The sequence below is a fragment of the Aedes albopictus genome, chromosome 2 (assembly GCF_035046485.1).
Source record: "Aedes albopictus strain Foshan chromosome 2, AalbF5, whole genome shotgun sequence".
Classification (NCBI taxonomy): Eukaryota; Metazoa; Arthropoda; class Insecta; order Diptera; family Culicidae; genus Aedes; species Aedes albopictus.
Window position 1 is genome coordinate 190,927,831 of NC_085137.1, and position 26,681 is coordinate 190,954,511.

Genomic DNA, 26,681 nt, shown 5'->3' on the forward strand with positions numbered 1-26,681 from the left:
ATCAAAATGTCTGAGTGGAAATCCGCCGCGCACTTATTGCTCTTGTTGCACACGGATGGTTCTTACGCCCAAGATCAAATCGTGCGTTTATCATCGTAAAATTCAATAAAGTCGCTGACTGACTGCAATAAGTGGCGATAATATGGCTTCAATGTCTATTCAGGACTAGCTGGCCCGGCAAACTTTGTCTTGCCCGGTTGTGGTGGCTTGACAACTGTTGAGGTCATTGCAGCACCGCACTCTAGATTGGTTTTATTTCAATCGTGTCAAATTTCTTCCCAACTGATGAAAAATCAGTAATTTTACAATTTTTCTACTTTTTCAATAGATTTCCGTAACTTTTTGTAGATATAAACACAGCCACCACGAATACGAACCGAACCGTTCAAGAGTCATCTTGATCGGTTCAACCGTTCCTGAGTTTTGTTGCCTCAAAGGGGCTTCAAACTAATTTTTATATATATAGATAGATAGATATAGATATAGATAGATATAGATATATTTTCTCCAAAGGACCCAGATTTGGATGATATGCAGCTGGTAAAGCTTCAGTGATAAAAATGTTAGTGAATGGTCTCAAATCTATTGACCGGCATAGGTCACAGCAGGTATGTAGATTTAGCAAAAGGTGATATTGGGAACCAGGCCCGTGCACAGAAAAGGCGACAAGGGAGGGGGTTTTACCCAATTTTAGCAAAGGGTGAAGGAGGCCTTGTGTATAGAGTATCGGCAATGGGAGGAGTTTAACCCCCAAAACCCATCCGTTGTGCACGGGCTTGTTGGGAACATAATATGCTGCCTGCGCTTCCCCATCGGTACTGTAGCTATATATTTTTTTTCAACGCGCATTATGGACAATGGCAGGGACAACTCCCTCCTTTGCTGTACGATACTAGATAAACTGTAAAGAGTTGTTGTTCATAGATAAGAGCTAGAATATAGATTTCAATCGAAATCTGATTTCCATTGGATTTTACTCATTGTTTTTTACCACTCATCGTAGGCAACTTCAAGAGAAAATTTCCTTCCTCCTCCATTGTCCAATGTCAGATAAACTTCAATTAGTTACTTAAGAAAGCTTCAAAATCAATTTATTGCAGTGGATTAGGTTCAAAATCTATTGCATTCCACAAATTTCGATACAAAATTTCTTCGGGCGTAACAGCAAAAGCGATCGATTCTAGGTAATATTGACCAGGCGTAAATCCAGTGCTGGCGACCAAGCGGCGTAGCATGTCGGGCGTAATGACCAATGAGTTTTTATTTGGGCGTAATTTTTATTTCATTCATTTTCTTCAAATAAAAACACTTGTTTGTACTTTTTGGCATAAAATCACCAAGAGGATAGTGTTTTCTTCTAAAACAACGAAAAAGATTGAGTGCACACGCACAAAGTGTTAAATAGGCATTAGTTTTAGATTGTGAAACTTTGCAAGCGTTTTTCTCGATTCTAACATTTTGGATATCCACCCTTTTCACATGTTGGTCTAGATTTTAGGTTTATCACAAGTGAGCATGAACATAATAATAAAATGCACTCTTCTTTGAAGCTTGCTTCTTAAAATTTGTGCGTCTGAAGTTCTGATGCACTGTTGAATCGGGATTTAAAGACGTTTGTCCTTAATCTGATAAACAGAATGTTTTAATTGGAAAAGTATGTTAAAAATGGGAATAAGTAGCGTGACATTACAACGTTGTAACGTCACGCTACTCATTAGCATTTTTGCCATACTTTCCCAATGAAAATCAACTGTTGAATAGATCATACTTATTGGAAATTAGACAAGGAATCCGAATATGAGAAAATATTTGAGAGTTTACGGACGAATTTACGAGTTATAGTGGAAATTCTGACAGAAAAGGCGTCAAAACGTTGTAACGACACGGTAGAATGTGTCACAATATGTAGTCCATTTATAAGAGCCAAATCGGTTCAGCTAATCATCCACTTCAAGAACGAAAATTACTTTAAGAAATCTGTAATTTTTGTGCATTTGCGACCAGAAATGACTATAGACATAAATGTGGGTAAGAATAGAAGAGATTTAATCATTATATTGGAAACTCTCTGCGTATTGATAAATTTTGATATAAATTCTAACTCTCCTTTTCTTGTGATTCAAAATGCGATTGTTTCTCTTAAAAACCCGTAACTTTAAAAAAATCATGAGCCTTCCGTTATTGTAAGACAATCAAGGTATTGCTTTGTGCTGCAGTGGTGAGAAAGTCTGATCTACCCTTGCTCATAAGTACTTGCGTCGTTCGCCTAAAAGTAGGTAGTTTGTGTATTGCAATTGTAGCAATGGTACGGTGTTAAAGAAAGGCCGCGGTGGCGTAAACGATGAGAAGTTTTGGGAACGTGCTGGTCACCGTTGTATTAATTGGTTAAAATTTAAAATGTTGTAGAAGATATTTTATCACCAATAAACTCACCGTAAACGGTACCACTAAAATAAGTCGAAAACTACGAAAACTATCATATAAAATTGATGCGAATCATTCAAGAATTTTAAGAATAATCAATCAGGAAATATTCAATTAGAGCTTGCAAAACGTGGGTGATATATATTGTCTAATTTTGTATAGCGTATATGTACCATACCTTGGCCTAATATGCAAGCCGCATTGTCAATTTTGACCACAACTCGTGAATTAATAGCACTATAAATGATATGTTGACCCTATCACGCACTCTACCCAACAAACATTTTTGCTTATCAAGAGTTGAACAAACGGTTCTCGAGCATATTTTCACTTAAGAAACTGTTGTTCAACTAGTTCAGTTGCTTGGGTAGGCAATGCATGTTTTACCAATTGAAAGCAAACTAACGTAAATATTCATGAACTTACTTAATTACGTTGGAAAGATTTGATGTGATGATATGCAACGTTGGTGTACGGTACAAAAATTGGCCTATTAGTGGATACAACGTTGGTCTATTGCTTTCCAAGCGCTAGAACCACTTATTATCTCATTTTTTAAATATTTCTGCTGAAATATTATCACAGTTTGTTTACCAATATTACTTTCAAATTACATTTTCAGAGCCAAATTTTCATAAAAACTTTAAATAAATCACTTTAAAGTTTTTTTTTTAATTTAGTAATGAAAACAACGCAACCCTTCTATTGTGATATATTTTTAGTCACTGCACACACATTTTTTCTTCCTATTCGTTCTTTCTGGTTCATACGCAAGCAATGTTGTTGACGTCACTTTACTAATGGGCCAAGATTTGAGTACATTGTGAAAAAAATGTCCTCAATATTCGGCCCACATTTAATTATAAAAATAATTATTATTCGTTGAAAACAAATATGTAAGTTTTTAAATAGCGTCTTTGGCCGTCGCATCAAATGTTTAGTTATCGAAATTTTCCAGAATCATGCCAGAATCATATAGCCAAAGAATCATGGCGTCTACAAAAGCTAAACAAAGTGACATTTTCATTCAATAGGACCCAAGTGAAATACTAGATTGAAAGTAGTGAGCGGGATTTTTGTATGATGGGATGATCAATTCGTCATTTCTGAAATCAAATGGTGCAAACAGCGTAACTATTATTATTTCTTGACTCATTTGATTCTGTTTGAGCAAAAGTTTAGGTAACTGTGTTGTGAAGCATTCATATTTTGCAACTAACAAAGCTGTTTTTTGAGTGACTGAGGTAATTTCCCTCCATATTCAACTACATGGATTGAAATTTATCTAAATTTGCTCTGAAATCTGTATTTTATATTTTTCTAAATAAAAATCCCGGGATCCCGGGATGTCCCTTCAGAAATGGCCATATATAAAAGTGAACCAAACCCATGCATGTAACACACTAAATAGTAGCTTTTCCCAGCACCTGATGAACGGTAAGCAGTAAAATAGTCTCAGACCATATGTGAACCGGTAGTGTTTCGGAACCGGTTCCGGGTGTCCTTCCGAAAGTTACCAAATATAAAAGTAAAGCAAAAACATACATACGACACATCAAATAGTGGCGCTTTAGAGAACCTGATCAATGTTTAGCAAAATCATATTATAAGACAATATTTGGGACATCTGGTAGTGTTCCGGAACCGATTCTGGGTGTCCCTTTGGAAGTGTTCAAATGTAAAAGAGAACCACACCCATGCATGCGACAAATCTAATGACTTTTTAGGTAACCTGATGAATGGTTACCAAGAAAAAAATCAGATGACATTTGGGAAAACCCATAGTGTCCCAAGCCGGTTCCGGGTGTCCCATCGAAAGTGGAAAAATATAAAAGTGAACCAAACCCATGCATGTGGATGCGGTGCATTAAATTGTGACTTCTCTGATAATCTGATGCACGAATTGCAAGAAAATAGCTCAAGATCACATTAAATACTACATATTCTGATTGTCTCTCTGGAATTGGACAGTTGTAAAAATAAACCAAAAATACATGCGACACATAAATTCGCAGCTTTTTATGCAGTTAGCAGCTTTTTATGCAGTTATGAACAGTTAGCAAGAAACTAGTCTCAAACCATATTTGGAACAATCGGCACTGTCCCGGAACCAGTTTTTGGTGTCTCGCTAGAGGTTATCAAATGTGAAATTGAACCAAACCCATACATGAGTGAAAAAAAAATCAATGCTAGTGCTATACATAAAGTGAAAAAAATCAATGCCAGTGACAAATATGTGTATGACAGCAAACGCTTGACAAAACTAAAGCAATCTTATCACATCACACCATTTGAGATTCCTGAGGTGTTTATACACAGTATTTTTTTATTATAGAGGTTTTAAACCTCCTGGTTCTTTCGCCTCTGATATACAGTATGATGGAACAACGTTGTATGTGAAAATTAAAATTTATTCATATCAACCTAGAACAAAGATTTTTCAAACCCCTTTTGTTTCTAAAATGCTGCATATTTTGATGCGACTGATTGCGCTCTCGCGCTCTGTAAGGTGGTTGAAATGTGAAAGTATTTGAGTATGAGAAAATTTACTTGCTTGCATTTTGTTTGTCAAATTTTACATAAATCTTGTAACCAACATCAATAGTATATAGCCTAAAGTGCGCAGAAAAATTTTGGTCGAAAACCGCCAAGTGATCTGCGATTGTGAAAAAGGTATATCTTAGTATGAAGTTGTCGTCTTGATATTGGTCAGCCTCCAGTGATAATGAAGGTGGTCTAGCAGTCAACTAAGAGGTATTTTTCAACTCAACCTATCCGTTGAACATAACGTCGGAATATGTGCCATCAAAAAGCTTCCAATTCGATGATGGCTTTGATAAAATTCTTGCTTTTCTAAATAAAGTATTCTCAGGATTCAGCAACACCGATTTATTTTAATAGAATGGTTATGAGTACGTATTCGACGAGAAAGGCACTATCACCACTAGGTGGATCAATCTGTTTTTTTTTTTTAAATTTGGCAACTCTGTGTTAATTATACATACAAACATTTAAAAAAAAATCACTTAAACATGTTCAAAGATTCTTTTACTTTTTACCTTTTGAATGAGATCCAGGGTTTTGAAACTTTACGCAAATTGACGCCTAAAAAAATGACATGTTTTTGAGGGGGTGACCCTAAACTATTGATCGGGAGTGTAGGTTCGAGATTCTAAAAATATTAATCCACCTGTGAAGTTTCATCGAGCCTTAAATGTGGCATTATAAAAAAGACCTCATTCTCAAGCTTTTTTTGATGATTTATCTAAAAATTAACTAATTGCTCTAGAAACCTATTTTTTATGACAGAAACTTCTAGCAACTACGAGGATGAAACCATACAATTTTTGATTCGATATTCGCAATATTTGATTAGATCCGTATCTACCAGATTCAAATTTCCTTTATAGTGCTTTATCTGACGATAGCGTTCCCATCGATTCAAAACAAATCGATATCTATTGATATAGAAAATCTCTCACTGGTTGACCGGCATCTCTCAGATAATGTTTTGACCAAATCTTGCCCCCTGGCGCATTATCGGGGTTAGAAAACACAATCTGGAACGCCCTTGAGCTGCTGAAGCACCTCAGAGATCCCCTGGGCCCTCTACAATGCCCTGAGACCCCTGAAGCACCCCGGAGACAACAAGAACCCCCGAAACTCTCCGAGATGCTTTAAAACTACATAAGACCCCCTGAAATGCGCCACTGAGGCCCCCTGAAACATCTTGATATTCCCTGAAACTCCATGAAGCACCCTTGAGCCCTCTGGAACCTTGTGGAATCCCCCTAAAACCTCTGCGACCCCCTAAAATGCGCCTGAAGTGGCCCTGAGGGCCCCTGAACACTTTAATCACCTCTGAGATTTTGTGGTAACTTTTGAACCCCATTGGGGCCCCAATTGTGAACATTTATGTGTAATCTCTGAGACATTTCGGCTTTCTCTTCTGCCGAATCGTTACTTGTTCTGTACCTTAGTTGAAATTTGTACCGTTGTTGATCGGCCGTCGATGAAACCGGCTTGATGGCTTCCCACATACTCATTCGTTTTAATTGACATACGGCTGAAGATAAGCTGGGATAGCACTTTCAAGGTGGCATTCGAAATTCACACATGGTCATCATGGTTTTTCTTTTGTGAATAGGGTAGATTACCCCTGTCTTCTTTGATGCACTTTTCAAAAATTTACAGCTGTTTGTCCATTTTTTGAAAAGCGAAAATTTTGCCTGTCCCGATCATTTTGGCTATCCCCTGTATGTAGCTTGTTCGTTGTCGATGTTAATATTATCTAATATTTCAAAATCTCAACCAAAAAATCAAGTAATTCAAATAAATGCCATTAGGATGATCAGGAAACCAGGACGTATTGGGCAGAAAAATAATTTGAAGCAGTCTAATAATGGTGTGCCTGAACGTTGACGAACCGTATCCTTTGGAGTACCCTTACACTAACAACACCCATATCCCCTTGACACCTAGGTAAGAGAAGTCCTACAACTTTCTACATTTTTCTTATGTGTCTAAATAACCATCCTCTCCTATTCCTCAGCAGTCGAAAAGACGAGGCCAGGACAACTCTCGACTGTTGGAGGATTGCGTCTGTCTTGTCGAGATGTCAGAGATACAGGGGATAGACAAAATGATCGGGACAGGCAAAATTTTCACTTTTCAAAAAATGTCCAATTTGCTGTAACTTTTCGAGAAGTGCATCAAATATTCTCAAATTTTCACTGTAAGTTGATGAACTAGTTGTGTATTAGTGGACAAAATTTGGAAAAGATCGGGCTATCCTGCACGAAGTTATAAGCATTTTAGAATAAGGTAGAATTATTCGATAGCCAACTTTGAGCTGTTATATCTCCGGATTCAATGAACCGAATTCAATGAAATTTTGTCCATTTATGACTAATATAATGAGCTCTGAAAAACGTTTGACACAACTTGAAATTATAACCAAGAGAAAAAGTTATGGCAATTTCATTAATTTTATGATTTTTTTAGTAAATTGGTCTATTTTTAATATGCACCCCATTACTTTTTTAATGAATTTCCGCCTATGTCGTTACTTTCTTTCAAAACATATCTGTATTCAAGAGAATCAGACGGATTTTAAATGAACTAAAATTAGCATCTTGAATTTTGAAACGATGTTGAAATTTAAGAAAATTTGGTGTTTTATTAGAAAAATAATCTAATCGTTATAATTTTCTTCCGTGTTAAGAACTTATAGTTATAACAAAAGTTTTTCGAAGCTTATTATATAAGTCATAAATAGTTAAAATTTCATTGCATTCGGTTCATTGAATCCGGAGATATAACAGCTCAAAGTTGGCTATCCGATAATTATACATTTTTTAGAATCTTTATAACTTCGTGCAGAATAGTTCGATCTTTTCTTAATTTTGTCCACTGATACACAAATAGTTGATCAGCTTACAGTGAAAATTTAAGAATATTTGATGCACTTATAGGAAAGTTACAGCTTTTTGAATTTTTTTTGAGACGTGAAAATTTTGCCTGTCCCGATCATTTTGTCTATCCCCTGTAAGTCTCCAAATTATGTGTTTTGGTATCCGACGGGAAGGAAGCAATCCTCATAACTGTGGTCTAGGGCTGAACTACCTACGAAATTTGTGCGACTTGCTTAATGCTTATGATTACTTTTTCAGTGGCAACCAGGTAAATTACTAAACCATGACAACTTCTCATACGCTTTTTCGCCAAGGAAAGCACCCCATTAAACCCTATCCAATTTCCATCTCCACATATCTACAGGGGATAGACAAAATGATCGGGACAGGTAAAATTTTAACTTTTCAAAAAATGATCAAATAGCTGTAACTTTTTAAAAATTGCATATAAAAATCTAATTTTTTTACTGTAAGTTCATCAGGTGTATCAATGGTCCAAATTTGGGAAAGATCGGGCCATTCTACATGAAGTAAGAAATATTCTAGAAAAAGTCATAATTATCCAATAGCCAACTTTGAGCTGTTATATCTCCGGATTTAATGAACCGAATGCAATGCAATTTTGATCATTTATGACTTATACGATGATCTTTGAAAAAGATCTTTCCAAATTTTGAACCATTGATACACAACAGTAAAAATTTAGATTTTTTGATGTACTTTTCAAAAACTTACAGCTGTTTCCAGCATTTCCTCCCCATCCCCGCTGATCGTAAGGACCTGGCCAGGAAAAAGAGTTGTTAAATAAAAGGTTTGTCAAGTCCCAGGCAACTTTTCTGGCGCAATAAACGTCTCTATCGACAGCCACCCCAGGATGTGCACGGTCGGCTATGCTATGCTATGTTATCTCGCCCCTCTGGCTCATTGTCGCCCCCAAGGACGGCGCACAGAGTCCTTCAGAAATAACTCGAGAGACTCCTTCAGTATTGCCGAAGCGCTGAAGACACTAGTATTCAACAATATCATGCTGGCGGGTTCGATTCATGGTTATGCTAAGAACTCATGCTTTGTCTTAGTAACTACCGTGCTATGGGTAACGCACTATCGATGGCTTTTCGGTACGTTTTATAAAATAAAAACCGGTTAGTCTTCACTTACATCAAATCATCATATTATCTCAACCTGCAACACTTTTTCTGGAAAAATGGCTCCGAGAATTTCTATTTGTTCAACAATGATTTGGAAAAAGGGGTACATCCTTGTCAGCCCTTATTTTGATACGCATGTAGTAACTAATCCTACGCTCTATAGTGTATTCGTTGTCTATGTACAAATGGGAGTGGTCATGAAAATCGATCATCACACCACGAAATAACAGTGGCGTTCATATTTCAACAGAAATGTCAATTTTGCGCAAACTTAACAGCAACAAACTATTCAACATTTTGTTTTGGAACATAAATTTTGAACTGAAATTCTTCGCTTCGTTCGTCTCTTCATCCGTTCAATACGCATAAACTTCCTGCTTGAAACTGGCACTTTCGGCAACACCGAACCTCTCCGATAGGCAGTGTAGTCTCCGGACTCTTCTCTGCTTCCATGATCGCCCACCAGATACGATCCCGTCACGTACAGCTGTTGCCTATCGTCCGCACTGCGCACGTTTCTCCTCGATTTGGAGTCCTTGTCACCACTTTCCGCGCTATCGATCGAGTTCCCGTTGGCGTCCTTGTCCGAGAAGTAATCCCCGAAAGAAGAACCCAGCAGACTTAGTAGGGAATTGACGGCGGATTTCTCCTCGCTGGTTTCCTCCTCGGACGAGGACATGGCCTCCGGTGACATCGTGGACGTCATGACCGGGTTCATGGTTATGCGAGGGATGCCAACGACATCGCCGGTTTCGTCTCGGTTCACGACGTGCCGGATGATGGGATCCTCCGAGCCTACCACGGGGACCATTTTCGGTAGTTGCATCAGGGTGTCGTTGTTGTTTAGGCCGTACGTTTTGACCTTTGAGTGACCCTCGATGATAAGGTAGAGAGGGGCTTTAGGTTGAGCCTGTTGGAGGTGGGCCAGGAAAGGATCTGCGGGAGTGGTTTGGGCAGGTGCGGGTGTTGTCGTTGAAGTTGTTGTTGTGGAAGTCATTGGTGGGACAAACGCTGCTGGTGTTACATGAGGTGCCTTGATGTCAGTACTGACCGGCGGTATCGTGTGGGATGGTTCTGACGTGAGGTACTCTGTGGTTTGGGGAGGATGGATGATTGTGGTAGCCATGGCGTTGATGTTCTGAGGGTTGTAGAAGTTGGCTGTGTACTCTGTGATTCCACCGCTCATGGATGACTTGGTGAAGGGGAAAGCTTTCTCGTTTTGCAGGATTGTGTGAAGGATAGGTTTTTTGGAGCTGAATTCGTTGGGAGTTGTCAGGCGAATTGTGGTCGTGTACTGTTGACTGGGATGAGCTTGCAGCTGCTGTTGATATGGAGTCGAGTGGAGCATGGGTGGCTCGTTGTATTTTTGGCCTGAAATTGGTAAATTGGATGAAAGTATCTCCAAACTTTTTTTGAAATGAACTGTTAGTCTTACCTGAATACTGATTGGCGAAACTTTGACTAGGATGCGCTGGTGGTCCAGGCCTGTACCGGAACCCTTCCGCTGGAGTTTCATACCGCTGTGCTTGGTGGGTGGTGGCCTGTGTCCACAGATACTGCTCTTCGGGTTGAAGGTGATTGTTCAAGGGAGGGGGCATCAAAACTGTTGGTAACTCGTTGATCTGCTGGTGATAGTAGTTACGTCGAATGGGACCATTATTGGGCCACTGGTGTTCGACCTTGGCACTGGATTTCTTCGATGGCACTCCGAGAAGTAGGATGTCACTGGTTTTATCCTTGTTGGCTTTGTTTTCTGGCCAGTATCGTACGCGCTCTAGGACGGGAGGACTGTAGTCGTAGGTGGGATCGTTTTTCAGAGGATCGCCACGTCCGACGGGATGCCACTCGTTATATTCGAGGCGTGGTGAGAATAGTGTGCGACCTTTGTTATCTGCAATATAGAACAAAATGAACGTTATTAGAAATAAATAAAATGGATTACACACGTATTGTAATTGAAGTAGAATTTATTTGAATAAACTGTATTGAAGTACTTCAATTATAAATAGATGCAACTTGATTGATTTCAGAACATATGGAGGACTTAAGATGGGTTTAAGTGGAATTCTACATGATAGGGACGACGAGGAGAGTTGAAGAGCATTTAAGACGCGTGTGAGTTTGAGTGAGGGGTAGGTTTTTATAACTAGTAAAAACCCGGAACGATCGTTTTTGGTGGAAATACAATACTTTGCATCCCGCGATTGAGCAGCTCAATATATCTTCATGGACGTGAATATCTTCATGGACGTCTTGCGGGGCTCCGATAGTGAATGTTCCAGGGCTTGTTCCAAGAAATACTTCAAGAATTATTTAACCGTTTTGCCTTTCTCGTACACCAAGGTGTACCGAAAGGCTATATGTTCACTCCAAAAATGAAATTTTCATAGAACCCCTGGAGGGCCATGTCTTATATACCAATCGACTCAGCTCGAAGAGTTGAGATGATGTCTGTGTGTGTGTATGTGTGTGTTTATGTATGTGTATGCGTGTGTATGTGTGTATGTGTACAAAAATGTCACCTCACTTTTGGATAGTAAATATCATCAGATTTCAACGCTTTTGGTTTCAATCGACGCAGCATATTGTCCCATTGTTTCCTATTGAAAATGGTTTGAATCGGTCCAGCCGTTCCGGAGTTATGGCCATTTAGGTGTTCCGGACCGGTACCCCAGGAAGGGGCCAGATATGAAATTGCAACAAACCCATGCATGCGACCCATCAAACCGCGGCATTTTCGATAATCTGATGAACGGTAAGCAGGAAAATAGTCGCGGACTGTATCTGAACCGGTAGTGCTCCGGAACCAGTTCTGGGTGTCCCGCCGGAAGTGGCCAAATATAAAAGAAAAACAAACCCATGCATGCGACACATCAAATTGCAGCTTTTTATATAACCTGATGAACGGTAGACAGGAAAATAGTCTCGTACCATGTCTAAACCGGTAGCATACCGGAACCGGTTCCGGGTGTCCCACTGGAAGTGGCCAAATGTAAAAGTGAAACAAACCCATGCATGCGACACATCAAATCACCGCTTTTTCTGTAACCTGATGAATGGTTGACAGGAAAATAGTCTCAGACCATATCTGATCCGGTAGTGTTCCGGAACCGGTTCCGGGTATCCCGCCGGAAGTGGCCAAGTATAAAAGTGAACCAAACCCATGCATGCGACACATCAAATCGCAGCTTTTTCTATAACCTGATGAACGGTAAATAGGAAAATAGTCGCAGACTATATCTGAACCGGTTGTGTTGCAGAACCGGTTCCGGGTGTCTCACCGGAAGTGTTCAAATATAAAAGTGAAACAAACCGATGCATGCGACACATCAAATCACCACTTTTTCTGTAACCTGATGAATGGTAAACAGGAAAATAGTCTCAGACTATATCTGATCCGGTAGAGTTCCCGGTTCCCTTTAAATGTGGTCAAATGTGGGTTCCCTTCTCCCCATGCATACACTTCATCAAATCGCGGTTTTTTCGATAAGCCGATGAAAGGTTTTCAAGAAAATCAGCTCAGAGGCCACCGATATTATTCCACAACCGGTTTCAGGTGTCCCGCCGGTATTGGTCAAATGTAAAAATGAACCATGTAAATTTTTCGGAACCGGTTAAGGGTGTCCCACTGGAAGTGGACATACATAAAAGTGAATCAAACCCATGCTTGCGGTACATCAAAATGCTTTTTTTGTCAGTAACCTGATGCATGGATAATAAGAAAATAGGCACAGTCTACAGAAGTTACTACCGGTAGTGTTTTTAGTTCCGGGTAACATGATTAACAGTTTTCATAAACTCAGATCACATTTAAATATACCGGTAGTGTTCCGGAATCATTTCCGGGGATCTCGTAAGCAATACAAAATAGACTCAAACTACATAAGAGGCTACCGGTGGTGTTGCAGAAGCAGCGTTGGGTGCTTTAGCGGAATTACGAAAGTGAACTAAATGAATGCAAGCGATAGATATGTGTAAGAGAACCAAAAACCTGAAAAAAAAACTAAAGCGATCTCATCAAATCACACCATTTTAGATTCCTGAGACGTAAATTTGCAGGAGATTGGATCAACGTTGTATGCAAAAATTAAAAAATTAAGCGCATCAGCCCGGAACATTCTTTTAAATCTTTATTTGCGTCTAAAATTACTGCGCAAAATTTTGATGCGACTGGAGGGCGAGCTCTGTAATGTGGTTGGTATTTGGATGTGATATAGTATTGGCAATTCAAATTACTACATTACAAATTCTACATGACTTTTGTAACCAATAATAATAAAATATAGCATAAAGTGTGCAGATAAAACTTTGTCAAAGTGATCTGTGAAAAAAGTTTAATCCTGGCTAGTAATTGTCATCTTGGTCTGAATCAGCCTCCAGTGAAGGTGGTCAAGCAGTCAACTGAAAGTACTGATGCTTTCAGCTCTGCCCATACGTTGAACACAACGTCGGAATAAGTGCCCCAATTCGATGATGACTTTGACAAAATTCTTGCCCAAGTAACACCGAAACATAATCAGAAGTCTTAAACTAATCATTTTGTCCTATAACAGTTGTTTCAAAGTTTTTCAAAACAAATGTTGTCTTGTATAAGTCATATTCATGATTCTAAAAACTAGTTTTTTATGATCTCTTATTAAAAAGTCGTGTTTGAGTAAATATTTTGTCTTTTCAAACAAATCTGACATGTTGTTATCATTTTTGTTGGATATGTTCTAATAACGTTTATTTTGCCGCAATATGACAAGTCTGATTAAGTTTTATATTTGTCTTAATATGTTCATCAAACATATTCTCGGTAGGGACTTTCGGTTCTTCAGATTTGTGCTCATTAAAATTCGAGCTGTGGCTTCGTCATATCTTCACCTTAACGTTTCGCTAATAAATGCAAATACATTACAACACTCCAATTTATTGGGTTTTACATTACAATATATTTCGTGTGTTGCACGCGAACTTTCAATAGCGAACTTTCAATAGATTCTTCTCTATACTACTGCCGTCCAACTTACCCGATCATTGTAATAAATATATAAACTATCACAATATTTTGCAGCTCACATTTATATTTTTCGACATAAAATGGCTTGAGTCTTCCTGTAAGAGTTTCTTTAAAGACCACTTCAGACCACTTACGTCTACGGGTATCAGGAGGATTTGTTTTGCTATTTATAATAATGGTATAAGTTTGCTTGAATAAGATGAATGGGGTCAATAGTGACGTAGATCGCAAAGGAAACTTTCTTGAATTTGTTCATGCCTACCACACGATAAACAAATGAAAGCCCCTCTACAGCTCAACAGACTCAATATGTTTGATAAGTCGTATTAGAGTAATATTTTCAGTCTTACTTCCAATACTTGTTTTGGTTAAGTTCTGTCGAAACATAATATGTTTCATTTGTTCTTATGAAGTCATATTGAGTGTGTCTGCAGTATGTATGCAAACATGTGCAACATGATGACATGTTCATCATAAGTCAAATATGAGTAACATTTTCAGTCTGTCTTACAATACTTGTTTTCGATGAAGTTTTTGTTAAACATAATATGTTTTGTATGCTTATATTAAGTCATATTGATGTTTTTTCAATAAGTAAATAAACATATGTAACATAAACAAAAGTCATTATATTTAACTAGGCTATGTTACACTACAGATCATAAAAATGTCGATATGATGTTCAATATGTAATAATTAAGAATAAAACCCAGATTAATCCACCTAGTGGTGATAGCGCCTTTCTCGTCGAATATGTACTCTAAGATATTTCCGTCGCCATAAGCCGAAGAGTTCCTGAATCCTGAAAATACTCTAGAATTGAACAAATATCATTTTCTTCTTTTGTCACAGTGCTCGTTCGTCAATGAGGGGGTGGAGTTGATAAATAATAAATGTATTTGATGAAAAAAAATACTCAAACAATTAAGCAAAACCGCTCAATTATTCGGGTTTGGTAAGAAATTTTCTGGAGGACTCTTCACCTTAAAATTTAAAAAAATTATTGGTTTAAGGACTGTTCAATTTATAAAACGGACAACTTGCTTGTGCGATATCTTTTTTATTTTTCAATAAAATCATTATCATTTTTTTGCATAACTTTCTTTAGCTATTCTCAAATGTAGGAAAAATATATCATTAAGCAAAATGTTCTTTATTGTGTAACTGAAGCGGTTTTCGTAAAACATCAATAAAAACCCATTCCTCAAAATTCGACATAACTTTCCACACACTTAATATGTACATTTTCATGAAGTTTTCAATGCATTGGAATCTTATACTATTCTACTAAAGGTAAAGCTTAATAGTTGGTCAGTAATAATGCACCAAGCAGTCTCCGGCGTGATATGGTGAGTTGCATTATTTTCATAGAAATTATGAAAAAATGTTCATTTAAGTCCTGTGCTGCAATAACATCACTGATTCGGCTAAAAATTTGTCCAGAATAGTAGAATATCGCTCTCTGAATGATACATAAGAAAAAATTACTTATAATTGCATTTTTCATCAAAAATTTAATCCATAAAGATGGTCATATTAAAAAATTTCATACTTTTTGGTCCATTGATGAAGATTTTCGACTCTAGCGAATCTTGTTATTATTTATTTTCAACAAAGTTGATCCTATGTTATTGTACACCTTATTTAATAATAATCGGATGCAAAGTTTTCATTTTCAACATTATTGTTATGTGAAATTTGCATTAGGTTGCATTGTTATTTGTAAGAACCTTCAAAGAACGAAACCGTTTTGATTACTGTGGCTGCAATAGCGCACAGTTACCAAACCAGTAATGCTATTAAGAAGCAGTTTTCTGCATTGAAATCCACATTATTCCCAGTTTCGACTGGATGCATAAAAAAATAGATTGTTTCATATTTTCATGCCCTTTTTGCTTTACAATTGAATTTTATTGAAAAAATCGAATCTTACTTGAGACTTTAATATCTCAACACTTAATTTTCCGATTGAGTTTAAATTTTGCCAGAATGTTTATTACTCATGCTGCTGCAGCATTGTACATACTTTTCTGGTATTAAAAATGATATACCATGTGTGAACAGTAATTTTATGTATATTTTCAATTTTCAGCAATGGAAAAATTCACCTTATTTGACACCTGGCCGATTTTCTATAAAATAAAACTATTTTTATTCGATTAAAAAATGATCACTATAATGACAGATGATGCACTGAACAACGAAGCAAGGGTGGTTAAATTTTAACTACGCGTCTTCTTTTTATAGCCCTATAAAGTTGTCCGTTTTATAAATTGAACAGTCCTTATTCATTTGTGCCCTTCCTCAAAATATTGAATTCCTACCCAAAATTTCCAAGTGGACCCCTCTTGACTTAAGAGAAAATCGAAATTTGTGTCAGCCTTGTTCAGAAAAGCAAGAACCTTATCAAAGCCATAATCGAATGTGGAAACTTATTGATGGCTCATATTCCTATGTTATGTATTATGTTAAACGTATAAGCAGAGCTGAATAATATTATACCTCTCAGTTAACTGCTTGACCACCTTCACTAGCACTGGATGCCGAACATTATCAAGACATTTCAGCATTTTTTTCTGCACAGTTTAGCCTTTACTTTATTATCATTGGTTATACAGCCGTTCTACGCATGATTATCCCATGTTATATGGGATTCCCACATAACATGGGACAATTGGGCGTGGAATGGCAGTATAAGATTCATGTAAAATTTGACAAAAAAGTGCAAGCAAGTAAAATTTCCCATATTAAAACCCATTTAAATTTCAACCGTATTACAGAGCGCGATGGCTCAACTAGTTGCATCAAAATTGTGCGCAGTAATTTAAGTCTCAAAAAGGGATTTTTTTATTCTTAGCAACTTAACCTATTTTCCAGCTCTTTTGTCCACTAGGCACTACGTGAGCGATTCCAATTGGCGGCTGCACTTACACTTGTACAGTGCCTAAATGTATTCTATTATATTCTTATTCAAATATATAGAACTGGTTTGTCTTTGTGCTGCTTTCACTTTTCTTCCCTGTCCTTGGTAGTATGATGAGCACGATGATGAAATGATGTATGGCTGTTGTTCCATTTCCAGTCCGATTGGGAGTCGTTCATTATGGGTTGCCGTTCGCCGATATCCAATTATCCGGGTCCGTTTGAGCTATGATAGCTCAGAAGAGGGTCAAGTGCCGGCCGCTCTCGGGGGGAAGAGCAACTGACGAAGTGCCGGGGCTGGGATCGATCCCATGACCATCCGCTTATGAAGCGAACGTGTAGCCACTGCGCCACGGGCCCCGGCAATCAAAAGGGGATTGATGCTATAAAATTAAAATTTTCCCATACAAGTTTGATCCATCTTACTGTATAATTACGCCTCAGGAAAATGGAAAACAAGATCGCTTAAATTTTTATCAAGATTTTGTTCGTTTACGCATATGTATCGCTTGCATCGATTTTGTTTTGTTGTAATTTCAGCGATGCATCTAAACCTGATTCTGCAACACTGCCGGTAATCTTAGGTGGGGTCAGAGCTTGGGTCAAAGACTATTTTACTGCTGTCTGCTTATCTAGTTATCGAACTTCCGGCGGGACACCTGAAACCGGTTCCGGAACACAACCGGTTCAGAAATGGACTGAAACTATCTTACTGCTTACCGTTCATCTGGTTATCGAAAAAGCCGCTCTTTGATGTATCGCATGCAAAGGTTTGGTTGAATTTTTTAGTTGGCCACTTCCGGCGGGAAACCTGGAACCGGTTCCGGTACACAACCGGTTCAGATATGGTCTGAAACTATTTTCCTGCTAATCGTTCATCTTGTTACCGAAAAAGCCGCTGTTTGATGTGTCGCATGCATGGGTTTGGTTCGTTTTTTCAGTTAGCGACTTCCGGCGGGATACCTGGAATCGGTTCTGAAACACTACCGGTTCTAATATAGTCTGAAACTACTTTCCTGCTTACCGTTCATCAGGTTATTGCAAAAGCCGCAATTCGATGTGTCGCATGCCTGGTTTTTTTCAATTGGCTACTTCCAGCGGGACACCTGGAATCGGTTCCGAAACACAACCGGTTCAGATATGGTCTGAAACTATTTTCCTGCTGACCGTTCATCTGGTTATCGATATAGCCGCTATTTGGTGTGTCGCATGCATGGGTTTGGTTCACTTTTTTAATTGGCCACTTCCGGCGGGACACCTGGAACCGGTTCCGGAACACAACCGGTTCAGATATGGTTTGAAACTATTCTCCTGCTTACCGTTCATCATGTTATCGAAAAAGCCACTGTTTGATGTGCCGCATGCATGGGTTTGCTTCACTTTTTTAGTTGGCCACTTCCGGCGGGACACCTGGAACCGGTTCTGGAACACTACTGGTTCAAATATAGTCTGAAACTACTTTCCTGCTCACCATTCAGCTGGTTATCGAAAATGCCGCTATTTGACGTGTCGCATGCATGGGTTTTGTTCACTTTTATATTTGGCCACTTCCGGCGGGACATCCGGAACCGGTTCCGGAACACTACCGGTTCAGATATAGTCTGAGACTATTTTTCTACTTCCCGTTCATCAGATGCAGTGGTTTGATGGGTCGCATGCATGGGTTTGTTGCATTTTCATATCTGGCCCCTTCCTGAGGTACCGGTCAGGAACACCTAAATGGCCATAACTCCGGAACGGCTGGACCGATCTGAACCACTTTCAATAGGAAACAATGGGGCAATATACCGCGTCGAATGAACCATCGGTCGTTGAAATCGGTTCATATTTACTATCTAAAAAAGAGGTGACCTTTTTGTACACATACACACACACACACACATACATACACACACACACACATACATACACACAGACATCATCTCAACTCGTCGAGCTGAGTCGATTGGTATATAACACTTGACCACTCCGGGGGCTCTATCAAATTTTCGTTTTTGGAGTGAACATATAGCCTTTCGGTACACCTTAGTGTACGAGAAAGGCAAAACTGTACTTTTACCGTGCCAATGCTCTACAATTTTGATTGTATTATTTAATAAAATTTCAATTGGCTCGACTGCATACATCAATTTTATCATCCTGAAAAAAACTAGTAGTGTACCATTTTTCTAGATGGAAATTTTTATCGACTTTCACCGCATTTTCTATGAAAAATTACCCATTTTACGAATCGACAACAATGTTGATAATGATATTGATTTTCACGAGATAGTGACACTACCTCCTATCAAATTTTCGTTTATTAACCCTCTAATACCCAAATTTTTGATTTTGATCTAAATATCATTTTTCGTCATTTAAAATCGATTTAAACATGTTTTGGAAGATGATTCTCTTTAATTCTCGATTTCGTGAATTTCAGTTTATGATTTTTCTAATTTTTATTTTTGAACATCCCCACAGTTTCATATTTTTCCTGGAAGCCTATTTGGGGTACGGATTTTTTGAGATGAAAACATTTTGAGATTTTATGATTATTTTTGAAATATTTTTATTTTAATTTTTTTTCATAGAAAATTTCATTTTCCGTGTAATTTTAAGGAAAATAATTTTAGAATGTATTCGATTTCCTTAAACTATAAAACTAGGATAGAATGATTTGGGAAAAATTTAAAAAATGTTAATTGTTGCGATTCAATACAAAATAAACAATGACTTCTAGAAGGTGACTAAGACATCAAATTTTCAATGATTTTCAAAAAATGTAAATACGCTTTAAAATATACCAAAAATCATTTTGAGATATACAAAACAGTCCTAAATATCAGCCAAAAATATAAAAGTTTTGATTTTCCACGAAACAAAAATTACAAAAATGCTCAAACTATACCCCGTCTAAAGGCGGGGTTGGGTATTAGAGGGTTAAATCAGCCCAAAAATGTGAAATAAATTTTCTTCTTCTTCTGACGTTGTCAACACTGGACCAAAGCCTGCTTCTCAGCTTAGGAACACTTCCACTGTTATTTATTCAGAGCTTCCTCTGCCAATGTCAATTTTGCATGTGTATGTCACTTTAAAATTTCTTCATTCGTATCCATATACATATATTGTGATGGCTATATGTATGTCATTGTAAAAAGAATATTCTCAAATTTACATTTACAAATTTTCCAGATTTGTAAGCATTAAGCTATTTTCTAATCATATCTCGAATCATTTAGCATGCCGTGTCCAAGTATGTCATTTATTTTTTCATTAAAACTTTTAATATTTATAAAATATCCAGTCAAATATCCCATTTTTATCCATAATGTATGATTTTTTTGCAGGAATTAGAAATATTATTTGGGAAAACAAAGCAGTTTAGGTTACACATGCTCAAGTAAAACGATGGTTTTAATTTGTTTTATTTTATTATCCTTCAAAGATACGTGTTCATAAGGCGCATTAAATTTATCGAAGTACAAATGCCTATTTCACCAGAAAAAATGACTCGCACCACAATTTCTGGTCATAGAAAGCCAATTTTAAGTTGAAATAGTTTAGCTGAAATAATATCGCAAGCCATACTTTGCACTTGAATAGTTTTTTTTTGACATTTTGAAACATAGTTGAATACGGTTATGCAACAAACATTGATTACGCTTTGGAAAAGAAACTGAATTTTCATCCTCAATTAGAAAAAGAAGACGTGTAGTTTGTATATTGAAAGTTGTCACAATTATGTACTGTAAAACATACTAAGAAACATTATCAAGTATGCTTTGATTCATATACAATATGATTATAACATCTCAAATATGTTGCCGAAGCTCCACCTTCTGCGCTTTTTCGGTCATATATCTGTCTGGAAAACGGTTTTATTGTTATGAACCAAAACACAGTAACTGGTCATATTGGAGTCGAAATAATTCCTATAGAACATATTGTGTTACTAGGGATGATTTTATAAATAAAGTATTCTCATGATTCAGAAATTCTTAGGTGGTACAGTCCCAGATCGTTGTTATGAGCATTTCCTCCTTCTCGTTCGTTACCAAAGCACATATATTTGGGGCTGATCACTGACTCTAAGGCAAGACTGATTGCGTGGATGGAAAGATCATGAGTACACATTCGACGAGAAAGGCACTATCACCACTAGGTGGAAAAATCTGGTTTTTTAGAAATTTTTACAGATTCTTCTGCAAGGATGAACCATAGAATTTCTCTAGGAATTTTCCCATTATTTCCTGCAGTGACTTCATCATGTATTCCACATGCCTCCAGGAATTTCTCCTGGAATGTCTTTCTTTACAGGTTCCTCCAGTGACTGCTGATTCCAAATTTTGTACAAAAAATCCTTTAGGAGTCCATCTAAGGATTCCATCAATGATTCGTCCAGAAATAACAAGGATTCCTACAGAAATTCTTCCAGTAATTCGTTTAAAAAAATCTCTTGGGATTTTCTAAGAAATTCCTCGTAGGATTCCTCCTGGGGTTTCTTCAGGTATTTTTCCAAAACTTCCTCCAGGGATTCCTTCAGGATTTCCTCCAGAGATTCAATCTGGAATTATTCGTGGCATTTTTCCAGGAACAACTATTAAAAAAAATCCTCCTAGAATTCTTCCAAGAACTCTTCTTGGGATTTTTGCTAGACTTCATTCAGGATTTCCTCCAGGAATTTATCCAGGAATTCCAACAGGAATTCTCTTGGGAATACCTCTTGAGATTACTTCCGGGATTAATTCGGGGGTTTCTTCAGGAATTTCTTCAAGGTTTCATGAACTGCTGGGATTTTTCTAGAAGTTCCCCCACGAAGTCTTCTTAGGATCTTCCAAAATTTCTTCAAGAATTCTTTCTGTAATTTCTTCAGTACTTTTTCTTGGGATTTCTTTAGAAACTCCTAAGAGATTCCTCCAGGGATACCTCCTAGGAATCCTTCAGGGATTCTTTCGGGAATTTCTGCCTGGATTCGTCTAAGAAATCCAAAAATTCCTTCACAGATTCTTGCAGAGTTCGTCCTGAAATTATACTAAAAACTCCTACAGGAATTCTTCTAGTGATTCCTCTAGAAATTAATTTAGATATTCTTCTTGGAATTCCTCCTAGCATTCCTCCAGAAACTCTTCTAGGGGTTCCTCTTGAAATGTTTCCATGGGTTCCTTCCGGAATTGCTCCTGAGATTTATCCAGGGATTCATCCAGGAATTCCTCAGGGGATTCCTCAAGCGATTCCTTAAGAAATTCCTCTAGAGATTCCTTCAGGAATTCTGGGATTTCTTTAGAAGTTCCCCCACGAACTCTCCTTAGGATCTTCCAAAATTTCTTCAAGAATTCTTTCTGTAATTTCTTCAGTACTTCCTCTTAAGATTTCTTAAGAAAACCCTCCTGGAATATCTCATAGGAGATTCCTCCAGAGATACCTCCTAGGAAGCCTTCAGGGATTCTTTCGGGTATTTCTGCCTGGATTCGTCTAAGAAATCCAAAAATTCCTTCACAGATTCTTGTAGGGTTCGTCCTGAAATTATACTAAAAATTCCTACATGAATTCCTCTAGAAATTCATTTAGATATTTTTCTAGGAATTCCTCCTAGCATTTCTCCAGGCACTCTTCTAGGGGTTCCTCTTGGAATTTTTCCATGGGTTCGTTCCGGAATTGCTCCAGAGATTCATCCAGGGATTCACCCAGGAATTCCTCCAGGAATTCCTCAGGGGATACCTCAAGCGATTCCTCCAGAAATTCCTCTAAAGATTCCTTCAGGAATTCCTACTGGGATTCCTCCAGAAATTTCTCCAGGGCCTCCCCCAGGAATTCATACAGAAATTATCCCATACATTCTTCCAGGCATTCCTTCAGAAATTCGTCTAGAAATTACTCAAGGGAACCCTCTAGGGCAGTGAAGAGAATTGTCAGACAAAAGAGGCACAAAACAAGCAACAAAGAAGGTGCGACGATTAGTCTTTATCCCTACTGGAGACAGATAATGACATGATCTCGAAATTTTTTGTTGCAGACAAAACGGAAGCTGAATTTGTTGCGTACTTTTCAACTCGTGAATAATCAATTATTACTAACCCAAAGTCGAAACTGTTTGATGATAGAGCTTCACCAGAGTTTCAGTGTTTACCGACTCGAAGTTACCGTTCGAAAATCGCAATGCAAGGCTTAAAAATCTCTAAACTCGTGGTGTACGATGTTAATCCCATTATTTTCAAGTTGGGAAAAACTTATATCGCATGGGTTGTTTTGTCGCAACAATTGTCATTATTGTTGTGCGATGGTTGAATTTTGATTCACTGCTCTAGGGATTTCCCTAGCGATTTCTCCATGAGTTCTTCCAGGTACTCCTCCTAGAATTCCTTTAGGGATTCCTCTAAGGATTACTCCAAGGATTTCTGTTGGGATTCCACCAGGAATTCTTCCGCCCAAGTAACATTTTGTTGGCCAATTGATCTTGAAGAGGTTTTCAAAACCGCCATAAAATCTAGTACCTTTTATTTTGGTTTTATGATAGTCCTAAGAACCTCTTCTAGTCTCTTTGACTATAACTGTTATTTGGGCGGGGATTCCACCACGAATTCGTTCAAAAATTTCTTCAAGGATTCCTCCTGGAATTTCTCCATGAATTCTTTCAGAGGTTCCTTTACGGATTCCTCTTGTGCTTTCACCAGGGATTCCTTCAGAGATTCTTCCAGAAATTGCTTCAGGGATTCCTCCAGGAATTCGTAAAGGTATTCCAACACGAAGTCCTCCAAAACTTTCTCCACATGTTCCTCCATGTATTCCTAGGCAATCCTCTACCTAGGGTATAACTTTTTTAACAGGCGTCGTATCACTTTGCGGTCTTCTACAAAGTTGCTTGGCATATATGTAGTCACCTACAATAACACCACAGGGTTTTATCATTGAACGCTTACAGCGCCACCTAGCGGCACAAATCGAAAACTTAAAATTTTTGCATACATTTGGCCACGTTTTCCCATACTATCTTCAGCACTTTCAGCGTCCCCTTAGACATAACCGATTTGCTCAAATTTTGAACGTTGCTTATGGGAGTGCAAAACAATCGATTCAGGAAGTAAGACTTGAAATTTTTAAATTTTTTTGATTTTCAAAAAAGTGTGGGCCACCTTTTCAGACATCCCCTGCAAAATCTTGCTGAATAGCTGCCCGTTTACGCTACGACCATGTTGATAAGTTAACTGTCATAGTTTTCAAAACTATCGTCGAAAGGAACAAAAAGTGAAATGAAGCAATTAAGTAACATCCCGTCAATGAACTGCCATGCGCCGATAAAAATAGCCGATGATTAAGCTAAACAAGTGACATGTTATACCATCCAAACAAGTCCCATCGGTGTAATAGCCATCAAACGACATCCATTTACGATAGCACACCACAGACCAGACATAGCAGTGTAGTAAACGAACAATCTGGCGGCATGGCAGCATAACATCCACGTGGCCAGCTCGCAGGCTTCAGCTGTGTGGTGATCGATGACCATCATCATGACCATGGTCGGGCCCAATCGCAGACAGCACCAACTACTGGTTGACTGGATCGTCGTCGTGAAGCTCCCACAACAGTAGGTAACTGATACCGATACCCTGTCGGACTGGCAAGGAAAACCAGTTTTCCGGAAAACCGGTGTGAAAAACTGTGGAACTGTGGAACTGTGAAACAACGAATGATGATGGATCACGATATGTGGGAGTGGGCACGTGTTTCATTGAAAATCAAAATTATAAATACAATTTTACACAAAAACAATCTTAAAATGTGTAAGGCAGTAATCTCTTCTTAAGTTATTTTATATTATTTAAATTTAACCCTAGAGCAGTTGCGTCTTCGGCCACCCCCACCGATATACCTTGCTCACGCTGTGTACCACACACGTGTTTTTTTTTACGGTATGTGCACTCAGTACACGACGCAACCGCTCCCTGGTTAAATAGTTTTTAATTAATTTTAAAATAGAAACCTGCAACGTATCGAAGCTTACACAAAAAGTGCAACAAAAATCAAAATCTGTGCTCATTCTCCCATTCCATAAAGATCCTGAAAATTCCAGGGAAGCAGAAGGCCAATGGCACTTGGTAACCGCACATCATTGCACCATCGCATCGTCATGTGCACATGATTATGCTGTTGATGATGCACTTGCATCCAAGTCAATCGAGTAGGTAAGTATTATCCGAGGAAGTGAATGCAGAAAAAGCTGCAAGTGCGATGCACTTTCAATGCTTTTGTTAAATATTATTACAGCATGGAAAACGCAGCATCTTGATTGAAGCGGGAGATTATGTGGGCATTTGCAGCGGCTGCATTGTTTTCTCTTCCACGCCGGCGGTGCGGTGGTGACGAACAGCTAGCTAATTGGCGATATGATAAACTGAAGGTGCACAGTCAGGCTCAAGCCTAACGTGATGCAATTTATATATGTGGTTAAAATTCTCTTCATGTGTAACTAAGGTATGTTTCGTTTTCATAAAAAAAATGTTTATTACACTATTATTACTAAGGAAATAACGTTGGAAATTTAGCGATTCCGATTGAAGTCTTGGAATACGACAAAATTGATAATAAGGGTAGAAATAATCATCGGGACCCTTTTTTGGAAGCAATTTGCTTGAATCAAAAAATCTACAATACAAACATACCGAATATGAAAACTATTGACAAAGTACACAGCTCTCACTTTGGGTATCCTAATAGAATCTTAAGAAATTAATAGAGAATATAAGATCATAGTTGACCGCGAAGTCTTGGGTTAGCTGCCACTGGTTCACCGTAGCCCACATGCTAACTATGGGCTATCCTCTACTTTTTCACCGGCAGTTGGAGATGCGCTTCATCTCCACACTCGCTGTCACCCTCAGCAACTTAGTCCAACGGATAATCGAGCTGACGTCGATCACTGCGAGAAACAACACCACACCTATATGGCATCTTCGCCCATCTCTTCAATGGACATCTCTTAAGATGGCCACTGCTTTTGCGGCCGATACAGGAACGCCGGTCTGTTGAACCACTCTCCGTCGCTCTGCAACTTCGGACCTTGTCCCCACTTTGTCAGCATGTCGGCGAGTTTTAGTTTGGTCGGAATCCATCGACAGTTCGCAACCTTCGTCAACTCTTGGATCTCGCCGGTCCAGAATCCAAAGTATTGTTTGAACTTGTGCTGGCCGGAATTGACCTACTCACACACGGTGTTTGAAACCGTCCAGAATATTGTACGGTTCTGGTAGGAGTGTAAGTCCAGAACCGTTTGGCTCATCCTAGCTCCCAGTAGAGAGCTCCTATTAACTCAAGCCGGGCAACCGGTAAACGATGTTTCGTGCCACTTTAACCAGGGGCATTATGAAGCTGCAGTGTATGCTTCCGTTGATGACCGCTCGCAGATAAGCTACGCAACGTATCCGAGTACGCTGGCAACGGTGAAGATTTGGATTTCCAGCGAATCGACTTCGTGTGACTTGGCGCCGCCAATATAGTAACGAGGAATACGGATGGCTTCGACCTCCGGCAACAAACTCGTCCTCCGCTTCCACAACTTCCAGGAATTGCTGTCGCCTTATTGATCCCAGTCATAGATAGTCATAGTCTTAGACGTCATAGATGGTTCACTGCACGAACTTACGCTCACAGTGGTCCAGATTTGAAAATACGTGGCAAAAATTGCCAAATCATAGTAGTCTACTAGTTTTATACTGAAATATTATTGAGCTTTCAATTGCATATTAATAGCATTTTCTTTATTTGTCGATTTCTTCGAACAAATTCCGAACA

The 26,681-nt window shown here is 38.4% G+C and overlaps 1 protein-coding gene across 1 annotated transcript in view; it reads right to left on the reverse strand.

The window, feature by feature from the left end:
* Nucleotides 1-8,986: 8,986 nt before the first annotated feature.
* Nucleotides 8,987-26,681, reverse strand: part of LOC109408128 (uncharacterized) — a 107,564-nt gene continuing 89,869 nt past the window's right edge. Inside the window, 3 exon segments of the mRNA XM_062850884.1 lie at nucleotides 8,987-9,383; nucleotides 9,386-10,357; nucleotides 10,422-10,877. Coding sequence (XP_062706868.1) covers nucleotides 9,343-9,383; nucleotides 9,386-10,357; nucleotides 10,422-10,877 — 1,469 coding nt within the window. The 3' untranslated portion in view covers nucleotides 8,987-9,342.